The sequence below is a fragment of the Stylophora pistillata genome, chromosome 14 (assembly GCF_964205215.1).
Source record: "Stylophora pistillata chromosome 14, jaStyPist1.2, whole genome shotgun sequence".
Lineage (NCBI taxonomy): Eukaryota > Metazoa > Cnidaria > Anthozoa > Scleractinia > Pocilloporidae > Stylophora > Stylophora pistillata.
The window spans coordinates 22,649,542-22,672,080 of NC_142532.1; the positions used below are offsets into that span (position 1 = coordinate 22,649,542).

Consider the following 22,539-nt stretch of genomic DNA (forward strand, 5'->3'; position numbering starts at 1 on the left):
TGAAATAAATAAACCTTGAACCTTGAACCTTGAACCTTCATGAGCTGTTCATATTCCAGCTAGTGGGTGACAAAGTTGGTAAATAAGAAGAGAAAAGGCTTGGGTTGATCGGTGTTGTAGCCTTAAGAGACAACACATCACCATCTACATTTATTTCTTTAGGATATGAATCTAAATAAGACAGAAATATTGTAACAATCACGTGATATCACGATCGAAAAGATCTCACTTGGCCTCATGTGAGTGAGGATCAACAAATGATAACTCTAAGGGAGGGGAGGAAAAGGGGAACAAAGACCATAAATAAATTTGACTTGAAAGCTTGCATTCTCATCAGGTCAAATTGTTTTTGTTTTATTCTTCTGCATCTCATTGAAAATTCTTTGAAAGAACGAATGATTTTTCTCCTTTTGATGTTAGAAAAATCTGATTTCTCGGAATGTACCTTGAGGTTTCCCTTTCCAAGGCTATTAAGTGCTTTCAAGGCCTGATAAGCAGTGTTTTGCGAATGAGGGATTTTCTGATAACTCAACCGAGTAAACGATATTACGTGGGGATGTCCTCGCTGTTATGATCTGCTTTCTGTGTTCCATCAGAGCACTTACAAAATTCATGTACCGTCAAATTCCTTAGGGGTGGGCGGGTTTTCTCGAATAGGGGATGGGTCAGGCGTTCAACAACAGTGTCTTACAACAGCATCTCAGTATTAGGAGAACAGCGGAATGTGTTGTTCAAATGGTACTATTTTGTGGGGTGAGGTGGTTACACCAAACACCGCTTAATACAGGTTCGACTGAACGGAAACTGAAACTCGCGATCAAAGGTATTCAACAAAAACAGTGAAAACAAGAACTGATAAATTATTAGATAATGATGAAAGGAGTTGATCTTTTTTATTCTAAACTGATGCATGATGTACGGGCCGTTAATACGAAGATGAATTTTGCGAGAACGACTAATTTTAAATCCACTTATTTTAATAGAGTTGTTGAAATGTGGAGTTCGATACCCTTAGATATTAGATTATCTCCTAGTCTTGCAGTTTTTAAGTCTAGAGAGAGAAAGTTTTTAGGTAAGGAACATTGATGTTTTTAATGTTTTTATTTTTGATCTAAAATTTTTCTGTCCCTCATTATATTTGACTTATTTAGATTAGCTACACGCTGATCTGTCTTGCGTGGAGTGTTCCACTCTTTTACAGATTATCCTCATGGCTTTGTTTGTTTGTACATTTAGATTTATTTATTTGTCATCATTGCCATTAAATCATAATAAATAAATAAATAAATAAATAAGTAAATAAATCTTGACCTACGAAACACTGAGTAAATTCGATGAATTGACTAGTATGTTAACCAGCATTGGATGTGATGATTTCTTTAAAGCTACCTTCTCGGAGGATTAAATTCCGTCATCTTCTGAGTTAGCCGAAGGGCTATCTGCTAACGCATCCACCTCGAGCATGATTCCGACCGTTGTTTGGAAATTTTTAATACCAAATGTCCATTACAAAAGCTTAACTGAAAATCATCTTGTTCCCTCCACTGAAGGAAAGTTAAAAGGAGACGGATATTTGTTACCCTTCTTTTGAAGCACCATCTGATATACATACATGTATTTCGGTTTTCGACGTCCAACCATTTTTTATCGATGATGGATTTGAGCATGCAAAACTGAAACAATTTACTTTTTTTAGATAAAGGCTGATAGTTTCGAAAGAAACTGTTTGGGGCTGCGTCGGTGGGAGTAACGAAATAATTTGGATATATCAACAAAGTTGAAATGGTAAATTGGCCACAGTAATGATTACAAAAGCTGACGTTTCGAGCGTTAGCCCTTCGTCGGAGCGAATAGAGGAATTGTGGGTTGTGTGTGCTTTTAAAGGCAGAAAATGGAGCTACGTTATTGGTGGGTGCATGGCAACGAGAAAAACATGAATAAATTAGTGGAATGTTTTTCTCGTTGCCATGCATCCACCAATAACGTAGCTCCATTTTCTGCCTTTAAAAGCACACACAACCCACAATTCCTCTATTCGCTCCGACGAAGGGCTAACGCTCGAAACGTCAGCTTTTGTAATCATTACGGTGGCCAATTTACCATTTCAACTTTGTTGATATATCCAAATTACTTTTTTTAGAGGTAACATCCGTTGGATTTTTATCACAAAATCACATTCAAGACTTGTTACAGCGCAATTGGAGCCTCTATCTTGAAGCGGTAAGCTATCTGTGCGTGACGATCCACTCTTCATGAGCTATTCATTTTCCAGTTACGGTGGCTGACAAAGTTGGTAAATAAGAGAAAATGCTTTGTTTGATCAGTGTTGTACTCCTTGGAGACAACACATTACTATCTACGTTTATTTCTTTGGGACATTAATCTAATTAAACGGTAATATTGTAAGAATCGGGTGATATGAAGATCAGGAGGCTTCGTGTAAGTGATGATCAACAAACGATACCTCTTTTAGGAAAGGGTGGGAAAGGGGGATAACGACCCAAATGAATTTGACTTGTAAAGCCTGCATTCTCATCAGGTCAAATTATTTTTGTTTTGTCTTTCTGCATCTCATCAAAAATTTCTTTAAAGAACAGGTCATTTTTCTCCTTTTGCTGTCAGAAAAATCCGATTTCTCGGAATTTACTTTGAGGTTTCACTTTCCAAGGCTGTCATAAGCTTTTAAGTTCTGATGAGCGGCGTTTTGGGAATGAGGGATTTTCTGATAACACGACCGAGTTAAAGACTGTTTTCTGTGCTATATCATAACACTTACAAAATTCATGTACCGTCAAATTCCTTAGGGGTGGGCAGATTTTCTTGAATAAAGGATGGGTCAGGCGTTCAAAAACATTGTCTTATAACAGCATCTCAGTATTAGGAGAAAAGTGGAATGTGTTGTTCACATGATATCGTAATTTGTGGATGAGGTGGTTACACCAAACACCGCTTAATACAGGTTCGACTGAACGGAAAACTGAAAATCGCGATCAAAGGTATTCAACAAAAACAGTGAAAACAGGAACTGATAAATTATCAGATAATGATGAAAGGAGTTGATCTTTTTTATTCTAAACTGATGCATATGTACGGGCCGTTAATATGAATACAACAGAACTGGGAAAAAACGATTTGAGAATTTATTATGATGCTAACACTCAACGGAAGATTGCGCCGCTCGAAATCCTTTGTTTTTGCTTGACGCCATAAATTCCAAAATTAAAAATATTACGGAATACAAGAGCATTGACGGTTTACCCCGAAAGGAAAAGACCTATGAAAAATGAAACTTTTTACCAGTCATTAACATGACCTCCAATGCTATTCCTAGATATCAAAATGGCGGACTGAGAAAGCTATCTTGAATGTATAAAAAAATAATGGTATCAAGTGATTATTTGTCTCTTCATCATTGTCAGTACGCAATGGGTATCTTATCGTTTTTTGAGACGAAAAGAAAAAATATTTGTTTTCCGTATTGTAATAAAATTTGCAGTCTAGCGTTGAAAGGGACCAACATTAGCCCCCACAAACTACGCCCAGTAAATTTTTGGGCGAATATCTTATCGTCGGAAAATATTTGACTCTAACAAAAGACCCAGGCAGGTTCTTGGTTCTCAATGTCTTTAATTATTCCAATGATTCTTGGCCTCAAGCCAGTTAAATGGGTTTGCTTTCAGTTTGATGGCGTGACAAGGAACAACATAAATATACTTTTAATAAATTTCCAAATTTTTCACTTAGGAATTTTTTTCTACTTTTCCAGATGAAAAGCGTCAGAGGATCGTAAACAAGTTCCTGTGCCTTCATCAAAACGAACAAGGAACGTTTCTAACGTTAGAAGGTGAGTTGTACCGGTTCTGTTTTCAAAATATAGTTAACATAATTATACCGTTGAGAAAGCTACAGGAAAAAATTCAGAAAGAATAAATACATTTTCAGAATACAAAAAGTGAAACTATGAATTTTTCCATGGAACGAGATATATAAAGGAATAAGGATGGTTTTTTTTCATTATGATACCCTAAAATTAATTACTAATAGGAATCTAATTGTTTTCTACGACAAAGAACCTCTGAAAACAGTAAAGTCAACTTTATCTCTTTCCTCCGATAGACCATGAGAAAGAGCCAATCAAAATCGGTGTAAGATTCATTTTATCATACAGATAACTACTTTTTTGATGGGTCTGGAATGGAAACTTCTTGTCACAAATCGTCTCCTCTGGTTTTAAGAATACTTTTCATGCTTAGAACGGAACTAAACAGGTTCAATTGAGCACCAACCAACAAAGGAGATGAAATTTCAGCTCCCTTTTGTTGTTAGGGCTCTTTGTTGAGAGATTGCGACAATTGCAATATCTGTCGGAAATTGAAAACAATAATAAGCGCACACTGAAACGACATCGGGTAGTCACCGACATAGTTGAAATATAAAATTTCCTTTTTACCTAGTATTACTATCGAAAAGACAAAGCAAAACAAAACAAAAGCAGCAATGAGGACAAAATCTCTCAAATTTCCTATCTCGTTTCAAATGTAAGATTTCAATTACCGTGATCTACCTACCGAGCAGCACATATCGAGTAATTGAAAAGAGAATCACATTTGAAATATTTCTTTCACGATTCAGCCAATGAATAGTACAATAAATGAAAAAAAGGAACTGATAATTAAGTCTCACAAATGAAAATACTGCTTTACTAAGTCGATTGATAATCGAAGGAAAATTTCCGATGCAAGAGGCGCAAAGCGATCTCGTTCCCAATCTCACTCTTTCCCCTTTGCGTCCCTTGTCGTTTAGGAGAGACAAGCGGTAGGGGAAAAGGAGAGAGGATGGGAAGGAGGTTGACATAAACGTACGTAAAACTCTTTCGAAGAGGACATGGGAGGGGATATATGGGTCCTGGATGGACGGCTTACGGTCAAGTTGCCGGAAAGTCATCTCATCGGAAGTTATGTCGTCCGAAACTTTTAGTCATGTCCGATTTTTATTACATGTAAAAACATAAGAATGGAAAATTATGACACAGCCCTAAAGGTACCAATCGATTGGACAACCTTTCTGTTGCATTTCCTTACGTCACCGAACCTTCCACAGTGAGATTTCACTGTAAATACTGCCTGATTCAAACGTTACGTTCAGTTTCGAACCTAAGACTGTCTTTATTCCTGTTAGAATCTCATGTCTTTAGACCGAAAGGAAGCCTCGTCGAGCAATACTATTAATCATTAATTAATTAAAGTTTGAATCACTCATCTGTGGTGAATGACGTTTTTTATTTTATTTCAAATGACAACCAAGAAGATCAACATGGACAGCACAGAAGAAGTTCATATTATCGTTTTCATGGGTTTGCGAATCGCATTCTTCCTTCTCAACACAGGTCGTGGGTTACAAGCCATCGATTTATGTAAAGAATGCTTGAGAGTACTAAAGAATAAGGCGTTGAGCATCAATAGTTCATTGGCAAACTTTATGTTCAAATCCTCTTACATGATACTGGTCCATGCTTACAATGCCAGGGGAGATTACAAAAGTAAAGAAATATGTCTCAGGAAACTTCTCCTATACCATTCTGATGACAGTCAAAGAGGGTGGTTTAATTTAATGCTGGCAGAAACACTTTACAAACAATATGAGTTTCTACAGGCCAGGACATTTTTTGAGCAAGCAACAAAAATTATGGAATCACTTGACGACAGAAAAGGCAAAGCACTATGTTACGGTGACCTGGGAGTGTTATTCCGATCAGTTGGTCAATATGAAAAGGCCCGAGAATATCAGGAGAAAGCACTCGCTATCAAAATAGAAATTGGCGACAGGAATGGAGAAGCAAGAAGCTACGAAAACCTAGGAGTACTGTTCCAGTCGCTTGGTCAATATGACAAGGCCCGAGAATATCAGGAGAAAGCACTCGCTATCAAAATAGAAATTGGCGACAGGAACGGAGAAGCAAGAAGCTACGAAAACCTAGGAGTACTGTTCCAATCGCTTGGTCAATATGACAAGGCCCGACAATATCTGGAGAAAGCACTCGCTATCACAATAGAAATTTGCGACAGGGATGGAAAAGCAACAAGCTACGGAAACCTAGGAACACTGTTCCAATCGCTTGGTCAATATGACAAGGCCCGAGAATATCAGGAGAAAGCACTCGCTATCAAAACAGAAATTGGCGACAGGCCTGGAGAAGCATCAAGCTACGGAAACCTAGGAACATTGTTCCAATCGCTTGGTCAATATGACAAGGCCCGAGAATATATGGAGAAAGCACTCGCTATCGAAACAGAAATTGGAGTCAGGAATGAAGAAGCATCAAGCTACGGAAACCTAGGAACATTGTTCCACTCGCTTGGTCAATATGACAAGGCCCGAGAATATCAGGAGAAAGCACTCGCTATCAGAATAGAAATTGGCGACAGGGATGGAGAAGCAGCAAGCTACGGAGACCTAGGAAGATTGTTCCAATCGCTTGGTCAATATGACAAGGCCCGAGAATATCAGGAGAAAGCACTCGCTATCAGAATAGAAATTGGCGACAGTGATGGAGAGGCATCAAGTTACGGAAACCTAGGAACATTGTTCCAATCACTTGGTCAATATGACAAGGCCCGAGAATATCAGGAGAAAGCACTCGCTATCAGAATAGAAATTGGCGACAGGGATGGAGAAGCAGCAAGCTACGGAGACCTAGGAAGATTGTTCCAATCGCTTGGTCAATATGACAAGGCCCGAGAATATCAGGAGAAAGCACTCGCTATCAGAATAGAAATTGGTGACAGTGATGGAGAGGCATCAAGTTACGGAAACCTAGGAACGTTGTTCCAATCGCTTGGTCAATATGACAAGGCCCGCGAATATCAGGAGAAAGCACTCGCTATCAATATAGAAATTGGTGACAGGAATGGAGAAGCATCAAGCTACGGAAACCTCGGAATATTGTTCCAATTGCTTGGTCAATATGACAAGGCCCGAGAATATCAGGAGAAAGCACTCGCTATCAAAATAGAAATTGGCGACAGGCATGGAGAAGCAGCAAGCTACGGAAACCTAGGAGCATTGTTCCGATCACTTAGTCAATATAACAAGGCCCGAAAATATCTGGAGAAAGCACTCACTATCACAATAGAAATTGGCCGCAGGGATGGAGAAGCCGCATGCTACGGAAACCTAGGAACATTGTTCCAATCGCTTGGTCAATATGAGAAGGCCCGAGAATATCAGGAGAAAGCACTCGCTATCAGAATAGAAATTGGCGACAGCGATGGAGAAGCAGCAGGCTACGGAAACCTAGGAACATTGTTCCAATCGCTTGGTCAATATGACAAGGCCCGAGAATATCAGGAGAAGGCACTTGCTATGCTAATAGAAATTGGCGACAGGCATGGAGAAGCAAAAAGCTACGGAAACCTAGGAACATTGTTCCAATCCCTTGGTCAATATGACAAGGCCCGAGAATATCAGGAGAAAGCACTCGCTATCATAATAGAAATTGGGGACAGGGATGGAGAAGCAACCGGCTACGGAAACCTAGGAACATTGTTCCATTCGCTTGGTCAATATGACAAGGCCCGAGAATATATGGAGAAAGCACTCGCTATCAGAAGAGAAATTGGCAACATCGATGGACAAGAAGCAAGCTACAGAAACCTTGGAACATTGTTCCAATCGCTTGGTCAATATGACAAGGCCCGAGAATATCAGGAGAAAGCACTTGCTATGGTAATAAAAATTGGCGACAGGGATGGAGAAGCCACAAGCTACAGAAGCCTAGGAAGATTGTTCCAATCGCTTCGTCAATATGACAAGGCCCGAGAATATCAGGAGAAAGCACTCGCTATTACAATAGAAACTGGCGAGAGGGATGGAGAAGCAACAAGCAACGGAAACCTAGGAGCATTGTTCCAATCGCTTGGTCAATATGACAAGGCCCGAGAATATCAGGAGAAACCACTCGCTATCAGAATAGAAATTGGCGACAGGGATGGAGAAGCAACAAGCTATAGAAACCTAGGAAGATTGTTCCAATCCCTTGGTCAATATGACAAGGCCCGAGAATATCAGGAGAAAGCACTCGCTATCACAATAGAAATTTCCGACAGGAATGGAGAAGCAAGAAGCTACGGAAACCTAGGAACATTGTTCCACTCGCTTGGTCAATATGACAAGGCCCAAGAATATCAGGAGAAAGCACTCGCTATCATAATAGAAATTGGCGACAGGGATGGAGAAGCAAGAAGCTACCGAAACCTAGGAGCATTGTTCCAATCGCTTGGTCAATATGACAAGGCCCGAGAATATCTGGAGAAAGCACTCGCTATCACAATAGAAATTGGCGACAAGGATGGAGAAGCAAGAAGCTACGGAAACCTAGGAACATTGTTCCAATCGCTTGGTCAATATGACAAGGCCCGCGAATATCAGGAGAAAGCACTCGCTATCAAAATAGAAATTGGCGACAGGTCTGGAGAAGCATCAAGCTACGGAAACCTAGGAACATTGTTCAAATCGCATGGTCAATATGACAAGGTCCGAGAATATATGGAGAAAGCACTCGCTATCGAAACAGAAATTGGAGACAGGAATGAAGAAGCATCAAGCTACGGAGACCTAGGAACATTGTTCCACTCGCTTGGTCAATATGACAAGGCCCGAGAATATCAGGAGAAAGCACTCGCTATCAGAATAGAAATTGGTGACAGTGATGGAGAGGCATCAAGTTACGGAAACCTAGGAACATTGTTCCAATCGCTTGGTCAATATGACAAGGCCCGACAATATCAGGAGAAAGCACTCGCTATCATAATGGAAATTGGCGACAGGGATGGAGAAGCAACAGGCTACGGAAACCTAGGAACATTGTTCCAATCGCTTTGTCAATATGACAAGGCCCGAGAATATCTGGAAAAAGCACTCGCTATCACAATAGAAATTGGCGACAGGCATGGAGAAGCAACAGGCTACGGAAACCTAGGAACATTGTTCCAATCGCTTGGTCAATATGACAAGGCCCGAGAATATCAGGAGAAAGCACTCGCTATCAGAATAGAAATTGGCGACAGCGATGGAGAAGCAGCAAGCTACGGAAACCTAGGAACATTGTTCCAATCGCTTGGTCAATATGACAAGGCCCGAGAATATCAGGAGAAAGCACTTGCTATGGTAATAGAAATTGGCGACAGGGATAGAGAAGGAAGAAGCTACGGAAACCTAGGAACATTGTACCAATTGCTTGGTCAATATGACAAGGCGCGAGAATATCAGGAGAAAGCACTCGCTATCACAATAGAAATTGGCGACAGGTATGGAGAAGCAAGAAGCTACGGAGACCTAGGAGCATTGTTCCAATCGCTTGGTCAATATGACAAGGCCCGAGAATATATGGAGAAAGCACTCGGTATCAGTATAGAAATTGGCGACAGTGATGGAGAAGCAAAAAGTTACGGAAACCTAGGAACATTGTTCGAATCGCTTTCTCAATATGACAAGGCCCAAGAATATCAGATGAAAGCACTCGCTATCACAATAGAAATTGGCGACAGGCATGGAGAAGCAACATTGTACGGAAACCTAGGAGCATTGTTCCAATCGCTTTGTCAATATGACAAGGCCCGAGAATATCAGGAGAAAGCACTCGCTAGCGCAATAGAAATTGGCGACAGGGATGGAGAAGCAAAAAGTTACGGAAACCTAGGAACATTGTTCCAATCGCTTGGTCAATATGACAAGGCCCGAGAATATCAGGAGAAAGCACTCGCTATCACAATAGAAATTGGCGACAGGGACGGAAAAGCAAAACTCTACGGAAACCTAGGAACATTGTTCCAATCGCTTGGTCAATATGACGAGGCCCGAGAATATCAGGAGAAGGCACTCGCTATAAGAATAGAAATTGGCGACAGAAAAGGAAAAGCAGCTTGTTATAGAAACTTAACAGCCTTGTTTTTTTCCTTGGGAAAGTATGCAAAGGCCGACGGCTATCTAAAGAAGGCAAGGGAAATTAGATTGGATATCGGTGACAGAAGCGGAGAAGCAACAGATTACGGACACCTCGGGGCAATTTCTATTCGGCGTGGCGAATTTGACAAGGCACTAAAATATTTCGAGAAAGCCCTTGCAATTCACATGGACATCGGTGAAACAGAAAAAGCAGTAATCGATTACGGAAATTTAGGATCGTGTTTCCGATCCCTTGGTAACTATTCTAGGGCCGAAGAATACCTCAAGACGGCTCTCCTATTAAGCAGGGACATTGGACATCACTTTAACGAGTTTCAAATCCTGTGTGTTCTATCGGTGTTGAAGGTGTCACAATCTCATCTTCAAGATGCCTCTTCGTATCTTTTTCAAAGCATCGATAAATTCGACACTTTGAGAGGTTCTCTCAAAGACAACGATGAGTTTAAAATATCTCTTTTAGAAGAGCACGGCACCTTTCCCTACAAGTTGCTAAGCTGCTTGCTCTCTTCCACCGGAAAGTCACAAGACGCCCTTTACGTCGAAGAGCTGAGACGGGCAAGAGGCCTAGCCGACTTGATAGCAGCTCGGTACTCTGTTGAAGAGCAGAACTCAGGCAATCCACAGTCTTGGTGTGGCATTCAAGAGATTATCGTAAGAGAAGCAGACAGCGCATGCCTGTATATTTCGGTTAGTAATGAGGAGATACGATTTTGGATTCTCAAAGCAATGGGAGCTATTCATTTTTCAAAGGAGAAAGTGAGCCTTGAAGCAAACGATGTGACCGGGTTAGTCCCTGATTTAGAGGAGTTTTTTAAAGAAACCTTTCGCAGCTTCGCCATTTTACCGGCCGAACAGAAATGCGAAGATCGATCTTTGGATGAAACCGAACTGATCTCACTTCACGACGACAACCGCGCAATCTTACGTGACTACGATGCCGAGGATTTTAAACCAAATCTGCACTTGTGTTACAAGATACTCATCGCTCCTGTGGCTAGTTTACTGAAGCAGCCCGAGATCACCATTGTTCCTGATTCCTGCGTGTACCAAGTGCCATTTGCAGCCTTGGCTGACGAAGGAGGCAAGTTTTTATCAGAGACATGCAGGATTCGGATTGTTCCCTCACTGACTACTCTAAGGCTTGTGCAAGACAGTCCTCTAGACTACCACAGCCATACTGGGGCACTAATAGTGGGTGATCCTAAGGTTGGAGTGGTGATTTACAAGGACAAACGCAAGAACATAACACCATTGCCGTGCGCCAGAAAGGAAGCAGATATGATTGGAAGACTTCTTGGTGTAACGCCTTTGACTGGAGATTCCGTGAAAAAGCATGCTGTACTCCAAGCGATAAGTTCAGTGAGCCTCATACATATTGCTGCACATGGTGATGCCAAAAGAGGGGAGATTGCTCTTTCTCCTAAGCACCCTACACTAACCCCACCTTTTCCACGAGAAGAAGATTATCTCTTGACCATGGCGGATATTTCAAAAACTCGGTTGCGAGCTAAACTAGTGGTACTTAGCTGTTGTCACAGTGCTCGTGGAGAGATTAGAACCGAGGGAGTCATTGGAATCGCCCGAGCGTTCTTAGGATCCGGAGCTCGCTCAGTGTTAGCGGCACGATGGGCCCTGGATGACAACGCCACAGAGCAGTTCATGACTTCTTTCTACAAACATTTGTTTCGCGGTGAAAGTGCCAGTGAATCCCTCCACAAGGCCAGGAAGTGGATGCGAAATAACGGCTTTGACAAAATTTCTCAATGGGCACCATTTATGCTCATGGGTGACAACGTGACATTTGATTTTACCAATTGGCCAGTGCCCAGTGCACCTCAAGAACCATTGACTTTAATTAATAAAACCCTTGTGTTGGAATAAACGGACTTCGTGAAGCTCGGAACTTTATATTAATTATTAGCCCTGTAGTAAGTCGGATACATACAAAAAGGAAAGCATTTCTGTAAAGAGCTCATTGGACATCTAAGTTTAATAATCTGAGACAAGGCAGTGTAAAGTTCTCTCTTACTAAGAATTGAAAAGTTAAAAAGCCTTAGGAGCCATTTTGTTTTAGTCATTATAGTCCAGCTAAGTTAACGACCCAAGCAGATTTTGACAATTTTTCAGTTTTCGAAGGAGATTTCTTCGTCAAGCGAAGAAAATTTTGATCCTTTTCCAAAGGTGATTGATTAGTTAGTCAATTCAAGGAAACTTTAATAAATTGTATGGAGCGGAATAGGATTTTTACTTCAATCATAAATTTCTTGGAGATTTTTACAAAGCTTCTGACAAGAAATAATGTGGTTCAACATTCCAAAATAAAAATAACTTTCTTAAAACAGAAACATTTGTAATACTTCTGCAAACCCGTGTATTCTCATCAGTAGATTATGTACTTATTGACTGAATTAGAGGGCTGGACGGCAAAATATTTGCCTCAAGGTCAAGACATAAGGACCGGGCGCAGCGAGGTCCATGTGTCATGAACGAGAACCAACTGCACATTTTCCTGTTCAGCCCGACCTCATTCAGTCAATAAGCATTTTATCATATGACCTCTGACTAAGTTTTGAACAATTCAATAAGGTTTGTTTTAGCTTAACAGGACGGGATTGACTGGCGCGCACGGGTAAACCAAAAAAAAAATTCTACGATAAAATTTTCCCTATATTTTTTCGAGTCGGAACAAGAAACTCATAATTCATCGAAAACCGTGATTTGCTTTCTCTTTTTTGTTCACTGCTTTTACTCGTTTTTTTTGTAACGGAAGTGAGCAGTGTCGCGTTACAAGTACACTACAGCCGGACGGCTTTTTCTAGACCGGCTTACGTCAACCCGTCCGGCCCTTCACACGTGAGCTTTCACTACGGTTTTCTATGGGATTGCGCGAGCGCGGCCGAACAGGTTGTATGATAAACCCTTGTAAATACCTGTAATTGTCTTGGTTTTGTTGATACCCTTAGATATAGATGCCCTTGAATGCATCCTCACACAGCCCCTTGGACGTTCATAGATACCCCTGTGATGTTATGAGCTTTGTTGATACCCTTTGTTGATACCCTATTAGGATGACTCATGTCTTGCAATAGTGCGAAGCTCACTAGTTTCTAGTTTGAACACTCTGGCGTGGCCTAAATGGTACCACAAATGTGGAATCATTTGGGGTGACTTTATAGCTTTATAGCTTGACCCCATCCTAGAATCAGCACTGCACTGACTCGACTTTTGCTTGTTGGTAAGTGTTCGCTCCTTTCCCTAGTGGTTGGGAGTTTGTTTTGGTTTGTTTTTGTGGTTTCTGAGGATTTTTGTTGGATAAGTGAGTACCTGCCGGGGGGGAAAACTTGCAACTTTCTTCCTCCTTGGCAGTGTTTTTTCTTTGGTTCTGTTTGGTCGCCCATCCCTTTTTTGGGATTTCTCGGTCGATCCGAACTTGCTTTTCTTTTTGCTTTTTCTCTGTTTCGGTCACCCATCCCTTTGGGTTGGGTCCGAACTTCAGCATGGTCGTGTCCTTTAATAGGACTATCGACGTCGATTGTCAGGGGCTCCCTGAGGAGGTACTTTTTTCGCAAGCGGTTGGTCTGTTGCTGGGTTTTTTCGACCGAGAGTCTGATCATCGGGTGGCTGCGGTGCAGGCATGCCCTGGCCGTGTTGCCAGAGTCACTTTTGCAGAGAACGGGGATGTTGCTAAGTTATTTTTTTGAGGAGTTAGGTGTCATCAAGTTGGGTGATGTAGAGTGTAGGGTGGTCAAGCCCCCTCCTCCTCCACCCCAGCTTACTACTGTTGTAGTTTCTTGGTTCCCCTTTGAGGGATCAAACGACGCCATCAGCACAGCTTTGTCTGCATATGGTACGGTCAAATCTGTTCGCAATCAGGTTTGGCCCGGAAGGCCTTCAGTGTCCACCGGGTCACGCATCGTCCAAATGGTCATTAGGAATGTCATTCCACCGTTTATCCCTATCCGCGGTGTTCGTTGTAAAACTTGGTATAGGGGGCAACCCCTCCAGTGTGGGACTTGCCGGAAAGTTGGCCACAAGTCAGCTGATTGTCCTCTCAAAGGAAAATGCTTCCGGTGTCATCAAGATGGGCACTTGGCTCGGAATTGTAAGGTGACCGTGGCTGCTCCAGCTGAGGCTGACGCCCCTGTGGTTACAGAGAACGGTGTGGCTGTTCCTCCAGTGGAGATCACTCCCGCCGAAGAAGAGACCCCCGACACTGCTATTGAAGACTCTGAAGATGAAGTTGGTTCACCTCCAGACTCTGATGCAAGCGAAGACCGGTTCGCCTCTTGTGAAACGACTGGAAATGAGGTTATTATACCAGCAACCGAGGGTTTTGCTAACCCTGCTGACTCTGACATGGCTGGTGAAAGTGGTCCCTGGACCACTGTTTCCCGGAAACGCCCCGCTTCCTCTGTTCCCGTTTCAGTTAAGAGGAATCAACAGGCCCCATCTAAAAGTGCTGCGGTTTCACCCATGAGTGATATCCGCAATGGCCCTGATGTTTTCCTTGAAGTTCCGGAATTGGCAGCCTGTTCTGCAGACCACCGTGCAATCCTGTGGGAGATTGCGGTTGATTATCGTAAACCGCCTGATCAGCGAAAACGTTTTTGCCGTTGGACCTCAGATCCCCGCTTTATTGGTTTGAGAGATGAGGACTTTAAGACTGCTATAGAATTTTGCAACAAAAAGTTCCCAAAGTAATTAATTAAGGCCATAAAAAGAAAAACAAAAGAAAATAATTAGTTAAGTAATGAGCGGGTGTGTTTAATTTTTGGGTGTGAGTGTGTTAATTTTTAAGTGAGGTGGGGTTCGATTCCCCAGCGAGTTTGGCGTCTGGTGGCCCTCGTTTCTGGTGGTCCCCTTCCCTAAGGCATTGCACGTAAGCCAATGGGTTGGGATTAGACATGTAGGTCGGCGGGATTGCACCTCCCTTCATCGGGGCCCGGCCGTCCACCTTAAACATAAAAAAAACTGCACTGATGAGGCCCAGGATTTACTCCTTCACCTCCACAGTATTCACTCTACTTTGGGATTCTGCGCAGGATCACTCTTGGGGCACGGACTCTTGTGAGTATTTGTCTTTTGGTTGATTTTAGTCCTCTTTCGCCTTTTTATCTTTCGGCGTTTTTCGGACTTTTTCGGCAACCCTGCCGATTTCCGGCTTCGAGCCGATTTCGGAGGGTTTTTTCGGTCCTTTCTTCGGCCTTTCTCGACCGTGGTTTCCGGGTGTTCGGCGTTTTCCGATTTTTCCGGTGTGTTTTCGGCGAAACAAAATTTTTCGGTCACCCATCCACTTTTGGGCTGTGTTGCGTGGGGCCGAACTCACGTTTCTTGTTGAGTTCTGGGCACTACAAAATCTTAATTATGGTTGGTTTCCAAAGAACCATTGACATACGTTGTAATTTTTTCCCTAATGGGACAAGTTCCACACAAATAATTAGTTATATAGATGCCCACTTCCAAGAGCAAACTGGGCATGTTGCTAAAGTTGTGTCTATCCAGCAGTGCCCCGGTTTTATTGCCAGGGTAACTTTTGATGATGAAAAGGGTGCGTTAGCTATGTTCCACTATCAGGAATGTGGGTCGGTGGTTCTTAATGGGGTCGAATGTGAGGTCATTTCTCCCCCCCCCCACCACCCCCTCAAGTTAGTATGGTCGTCGTCCACTGGTTTCCTTATGAGGGCCCAGTGGAATCAGTTAAGAACGCGCTTTCAAGCTATGGTGAGATCAAGTCTGTCCGCCATCAAATGTGGCCTGGCAAGCCGTCAGTCTCTACTGGCTGCCGTCTTGTCAGAATGGTTGTCAAAAAGGAAATCCCTCGTTTCATTTCCATCGGGGGTATTCGCTGCAAGGTGTGGTACCGTGACAAGCCTTTGCGATGCGATATTTGTAGACAAGTTGGACACGCGGCAAAACAGTGCCCTGATAAGGGTAAGTGCCGCCGCTGCCACAAGGCGGGGCATTTTGCTAGGGAGTGTACATCTGCATGGAACCTTCCCCAGGCCCCCCCGTGGCCCCTGGGGCCCCGGTTGGTAGCACTGGTGGGGAGGAAGGGGCTGGCGATGATGGGGGAGACTTTGATGAGGGCGATGCTTCTGAGGCAGCTGGTGATATCGAGTGCGAAGACGCTGTCGATGGTGATAGTGAAGCCGAACCCTTGGTGGGTGAAGCGGCCTCCCAGGTGTCAGGCATGGAGTTGGGCACCCCTGTTTTGGACTCCAGCGGCCAACTGGTGCAGGCACAGATTCCTGTCGTCCCCCCGGCCAGTGGTGACCCTGTGGCCGATGGGATAGCGGCTAGTACCCAGGCCTCGGTGTCGGGTGCTCCTCTCTTTGAGGATGAGGCTTATACTACCCAGGCAGTCCAAATGCTGTCTGTTGCCGCTAATAGTTTCGTTAGACAACTTGCTGATAGTGCCCCACAAGAGGTTGAGCTCGCTGAGTATCTAGCCAATGCCAGCGCTAATACTGATCTTTCTCCTCGGACTGGGTCAGAGAGTAAAGTCAGTAATTGTAAAGGAAATAGTGAGGCTCCGAATGATGAGCAAACTAGAGGGGCAGACGCCTCGGGTAAGACCCCTTCTGGGTCAACTGAAAATAATGATAGAGAACTAGTGTCTAGTAATGAAGTAAATGGTGGTACTGACAGTGCCCCTAATTCAATTAGTGTAGTTAACGTTAATCACGGTAGCGCTACTGATAATTTATCTAGCAATGGGGAAACTGCAAGTGTGGTCCCTGCTAAAGTAAATAGTAAAGAGGATAAGAATGCCAAAAAAGGCTCTACTAGTGGTAAAGGTACCTGTAAGAATAATGTTAGCTCTTTGGCCCTGGCCGACGAGCTTTCCGAAATGGATACAGCTCCGGCCATGGCTACTCGTAAGAGGCCTGCATCGGACGCTGGTTCTGAGTCAACCCCACAAGACCCGGATCCAGAACCTCCGGCTACGTCGGCTTTGTCCCGACGTAAGAGGCTTGCAAAACCATCTGCAGCAGCATTGGGTAAGGCTGGCAAGAGGTCCTCGGGCGGTAGGAAGAAGACCTAAGCATGATGGCTTCCCTTTTGTGCTCAGTGATGGCTCTTTCCATCCTTACCTTAAACTGTAATAGTCTGCGGGACCAGTCTAAAAGGTTTGGCTTTCTGCAGTGGTTGCGTTCCCTCCCCGTGAAGGTTGATGTTGTCTGCCTGCAAGAAACTCATTGTGTCACTCTGGCTGAGTGTTCTTTGTGGTTTTCATCGTCCGGCTTTTCGTCTGTGTTGGCTCCTGGTTCTGTTCACTCGTGTGGTTGTGTTATTCTCTATCGTTCTTCTTTATCTCTTCTAAACTCCTGGTCTGCCGATGGTCGTTATCTGCAATGTGAATTCTCTCTCTTTGGCAAAGTCTTCCGTGTGGTCTGTGTCTATGCCCCTAACTGCAACCCTGCGCGGAATAAATTCCTTGATGACCTCCATTCAAAAGTCGATCCATCTGTCCCTACTGTGCTTACTGGGGACTTCAACGCCGTTTTTGACCGAGCCCTTGACCGGCGTGGTTCTGAACCTGCAAGTTCATACAGAGACAGTTCCTCTTCGCTGGCCCAGCTTTTCGAGGCATGTTGTGTTATGGATGTGTGGCGTTACCTCCGTCCCTCCTCCTCGGGTTTCACCTGGACCAGGTGGGATGGCAGTTTGGCGTCGCGCATTGATCTGTTTGGGGTGCCCTTTGCCTGGCTCCCATCGGTGTCCTCTTGCGCTATGTACTGCTGCCCCTTCTCGGACCACAGTGCAGTAGTGCTGTCTGTCTCTGTTCCCGACGTCGTCCCACCTGGGCCAGGCTACTGGAAATTGAACACATCCATGTTAGATGACCCGGAATATTGCCAGCTCGTTAGGGAAGAGTGGATTTCGTGGCGTCGTACCCTTCCTGGCTTCCCCTCTCTCGCCAAATGGTGGGACCGCGGGAAAGGTCGGATAAAAGGCCTTACCATCAGGTACTGTCGCAAAAAGTCATCTCAAACAACTGCATCGTGGGCTGCCCTCGTTCGCTTGATCGATCATCTTCGGGCCAAGCTGGATGCTGGCATGACCTCCTGCGCGGGCCCTTACCGATCTGCGCTGGCGGATCTGGCAGCTATGGACACCTACGTTGCCAAGGGTGCTCAAGTGCGATCAAGAGTTAAGTGGTTTGAGGAGGGAGAGTCCTCCTCGGCCTATTTCTTCCGCCTGGAAAAGAAGCGGTCTGCCGACCGCCGCATCTCTGCGCTGAGAGAGCCCGGTGGCTCTATTGTTTCTTCTTCTGTTGCTTTGTGTGCCACTCTCGGCTCTTTCTATTCCGACTTATATACGGCTTCTCCTACTGACACTTTGATCCAATCTTCTCTTTTGGGTAATCTGTCTTCTGTCCTTCCGCGAGATCGGGCTGATAGTTGTGAGGGCCTCCTCACCCCCCTCGAGGTCTATGAGGCTCTCAAGGGCATGAAGCGGAACAAGGCTCCTGGACTGGATGGCCTTCCAGCGGAGTTCTATCTTCGTTTCTGGGACGTAGTCGGTGCTGATCTCGTAGCTGTTCTTAACGACTGTTTTTCCTCCGGTTCTTTGTCTCTCTCTCAGCGTAGAGGTGTGATCTCGTTGTCTTTTAAAAAGGGGGATCGTCTTGATCCAAAGAATTGGCGTCCCATTTCGCTGTTGAATGTCGACTATAAACTGGCATCACGAACCATTGCTGGCCGGCTCCTCCGTGTCATTCACCTGGTCGTGCACCGGGACCAGACGTGTGGAGTGCCGGGTCGGTTCATAGGGCAGAATGTCACCTTTCTCCGTGATGTTGTGAGTTATGCTGAGTCTACGGGCACCGCGGTTGCAATCTTATCCCTCGACCAAGAAAAGGCCTTCGACCGGGTGGATTGGGGCTTTTTGCGATCTACCCTTGTCACCATGGGTTTCGACCCCAATTCATTGCTTGGGTAGACTTGTTTTACTGGCAGGTCCAAAGTGCCATTAATGTAAATGGTCATCTGACACCGTTTTTCGGTCTCTCGCGAGGTGTCCGGCAGGGGTGTCCCCTGTCTCCTCTGCTGTACGTTTTGGTCTCGGAGGTCCTTGCCTGTAGTATTCGCTCCAACCCCCGTATCGTTGGCCTTTCCCTCCCGGGGTGTCCCCCACTATCCCCCATATCTCAGTATGCTGACGACACGTCGTTAATTTGAACATCCGACGATGGCATCAAAGCTGCTCTGGTAGTTTATCATCAGTATGAGCGGGCGTCCGGGTCAAAGATCAATTTCGGAAAGTCCAAGGGCCTTTGGTTGGGCGGCTGGCGGGGCCGTACGGACTCCCCCGTCCCTTTCGATTGGACACCTTCGAAACTCAAGGTCCTTGGAGTTTTTATCGGTCCTGGTAACCTGGAAGAGGATAATTGGCGCCCGCGCATTTCTGCGGTGGACCATGTTCTCAAATCCTGGCGTTCACGTGTTCTGACCTTTCGCGGCAAGGCTCTCGTTATTAATGCTCTTGCCCTCTCCCGGGTCTGGTATGTGGCGTCACTCATCCACATGCCGGCTTGGGTGGAGACGGAGCTTACACGACTTGTGTTTTCATTCTTTCGGTCTGGCAAGCGGGAGCTCGTCGCCCGCGCTGCAGTAGTGCAGCCAGCTCTTTTTGGTGGTTTTTCAGTGGTCAGTCTTCGCTTCAAGGTGTGGGCTCTTCTGGGTCATTGGGTGAGGAGGTTTGCCTCCTCTCCCTCCAGTTGGGTCACACCGATGTCGTTTTGGTTTCAGTCTGTCCTTGGTGTCTCTCCTCTCGTTGCGTTTTCCCGCCCTTTTTCTGTTGACTCTAGAGCCTTGCCACCATTCTACCAGTCTCTCATCCTGGCGTGGCGGAAACTTGATGGGTCTTTTGCCACGTCCAGGGATTGAATTGTTTATGCTTCTTCGTCTCCTTTGGTCTGTTCCCCTGTTGTCAGCATGTCTTCTAAGTCATGCTATTTGTATCTCCTTTCTGAGAACATGGTCCAGCCCCGTTGTGTGTACAAGTATGAACTTCAATTCCCTAATCTTGATTGGCCTGCCACGTGGCGTACCCTGTCTATGTTCGACCTGGATCGTCGTGTCACCGACCTTAACTGGAAGATTGCGCATGGCGTTCTGTACACCGCTCGGCGTCTCTCTCTTTTTGGTTTGTCGGTTTCTTCGTTCTGTTTTTGCGGTCCCCAGGTTGAGTCACTTGAGCATCTGTTTTACTATTGTCCGCTTGCTCAGAGTGTTCTCTCCTGGGTCCAGTCTTTGTTGTTCGTTTTCTCCCCTATGAGTCCTGTCATTCTTTTACGTCATGTTCTTTTCGGGTTTAAGACGAGTGAATTGATTTCTGTCCCTTGGGGTTTCGTCTACCTTCTTAATGTTTCTAAGTACTGTATTTGGTTGTGTAGGAACGATTACCGGTTCCGTAATGTTCGTCCTGGTGCCGTTGCGGTGATTGCGTCCATTAAAGCCCGCTTGAAGTTTTATCTACCTCTAGCCTTCAGGCGGTGCAAATCTAGCAGACGTCGTCGCTTCTTCCACAGACAGTGGCGCGCTCGTGGCGTTATTGCTTCTGTCTCGGGCAACTCTCTGGTCTTCAATCTTTAGTTCTCCCCCTTCTCCCCCGTGTGTTCCTGTGTCCGTCATGTTGCCTTTTGTGCTGGGTCTCCTTCATTGGTGTACTGCACAGGGGTTTTGTTCCGTCTCAGTCCTGTTGTGTCTGTCATGTAGCCACTTGTGCTGGGTCTCCTTCATTGGTGTACTGCACAGTGGTTCTGTTCTATTCATGTTTTGTCCATGTTTTTGTTTGCTTTTGTCCCTACTGTTGTAGGTAAGTGTGTCAGCGGGTATGCGTGAGTGTGGTTTTTTGGTGCTTTTACTAACCATTATCACTAATCTGAGCATGGGAGTTTAATCTTTGAAAGTGTGTGATTAACCTGGGAGGTGGGGTTCGATCCCCCAGCGAGTTTGGCGTCCTGGTGGGCCCTCCGTTTATGGCGGTCCCAACCCTCAAGCCCTTGCACTCTGGCGGCGGGTTTGGATTAGACATTTAGGTCGGCAGGCATTGCACCGCCCTCACGGGAGCCTGGCCGTCCGCCTTAAACATAAAAAGAAACTGCACTGAGGAGGCCCAGAAGGCCGAAACAGTGCAAAGTTGGTCGTGGTTTTTGGATTACCAAGCCAATATTCAAACTAGAGGTTAGTTTGCCCTTTGGGCCTTCATTTATTTGCTTTTGATTATGGAATCTACTGAGAATTTAGAGGGGATTGTCGAAGATATTTTGAACGCCTCGGATGAAACTGCCGAAAACTCGTCTATTGTCAATGGGGAATCATATGCATCGAGAGCTGCCCGTACTTCGGGCACAAGTTCCATAATTAGGGAACAACACGTGTGGCCTGTAGCGAATGACATGCCACAGCGGCCGAGAACCGCCTTCTTTACTCCCAAAAAATTAACGACCGCCCGCTCTGTATTCGACTTGCTGGCATTTTGCGAAGGTCGAACCGACTGACATCCAATGACCACAAAGAAAACTCAACGGCGAAGGGGTTGTTACGTTTAAGTCCATTACTGCCAAGGAAAACTTTCTCCGTCTAAACTCTCTACACATGAACTCGGAAAATTAAGCCATTCAAGATGTGGACAAGCCCTTAACTTTCATGACGACTGTCACCTTACTGCGAAGTGCTACATTATCGCCGTGGTAAACATTCCTACGCCCCTAATATCTATAACGGCCTACGTCATAATCGCGTGCGTGTGTGCAAGCCCAGCGTGCGTGTGTGCAAGCCTATCCCGAGTTTTCTTCGCTTCGGGAAATTTCAAATCTTTGTCAAGTACAGCAGCCAGATGCCTACCTGCCGTAAAATGCAATTGCCCCGGTCATTTTGCTAATGTATGCCCGAATAAGATATGCTTCAATTGCGATGTTACCAGGCAAGAGCTGTCGGAGTGCCCACGCCCAACTCTTTGTTGTATTTGCAGGCTAGAAGGACACTATGGTGTTAATTGCTACGAATACTCATGGGTCTTTCCAGCGGTCCATGGCACCGCAACGGATGAATTGAAAGACGTACACATCGACACGTCTGATGACCAACAATCAATTGATGAAAATCTTCCACTGGCTTCCGCTCTTCCGCCCAGGAAATCCAATAACGAGAATCTTACGCTCAAAAATCTTCCATCCACCGACGAAAATCTTACGCCCGAGAATCTTCTATCCATCGACGAATGTCTTACGTCCGAAAATCTTCCATCCACCGATGAAAATCTTACGCTCGAAAATCTACCATCCACCGACGGCCCTCCACCTACTGAAGAAAACCTTACGATCGACCAATCTACCGATTCTTTGCCTGCCTCTTCCGAATTGTCGCCAACACCACCTATTTCCTCTGATTCCCCAATCCTTGACCCTCAAGGCCTTATTACCTCAACTAAACCCGCTAAACCGACATCTCGCCGTACAGCTGCCCGTCTCATCAAACCATTTCTCGCCTGTTCCAGAAAACCAACTACACCTACTCTTGTCACCGGAAAACCTCGCTCTGCGATACCTGTTCCAACCTCAACACC

The 22,539-nt window shown here is 44.9% G+C and overlaps 1 protein-coding gene across 1 annotated transcript; it reads left to right on the plus strand.

Moving 5' to 3' along the window:
• Positions 1–5,211: 5,211 nt before the first annotated feature.
• On the plus strand, positions 5,212–12,395 carry LOC148717091 (uncharacterized). The gene has a single exon (XM_088745516.1). It carries the CDS (start codon positions 5,269–5,271, stop codon positions 11,842–11,844), a length of 6,576 nt encoding a protein of 2,191 aa, XP_088601642.1. The 5' UTR covers positions 5,212–5,268; the 3' UTR covers positions 11,845–12,395.
• Positions 12,396–22,539: the final 10,144 nt, after the last annotated feature.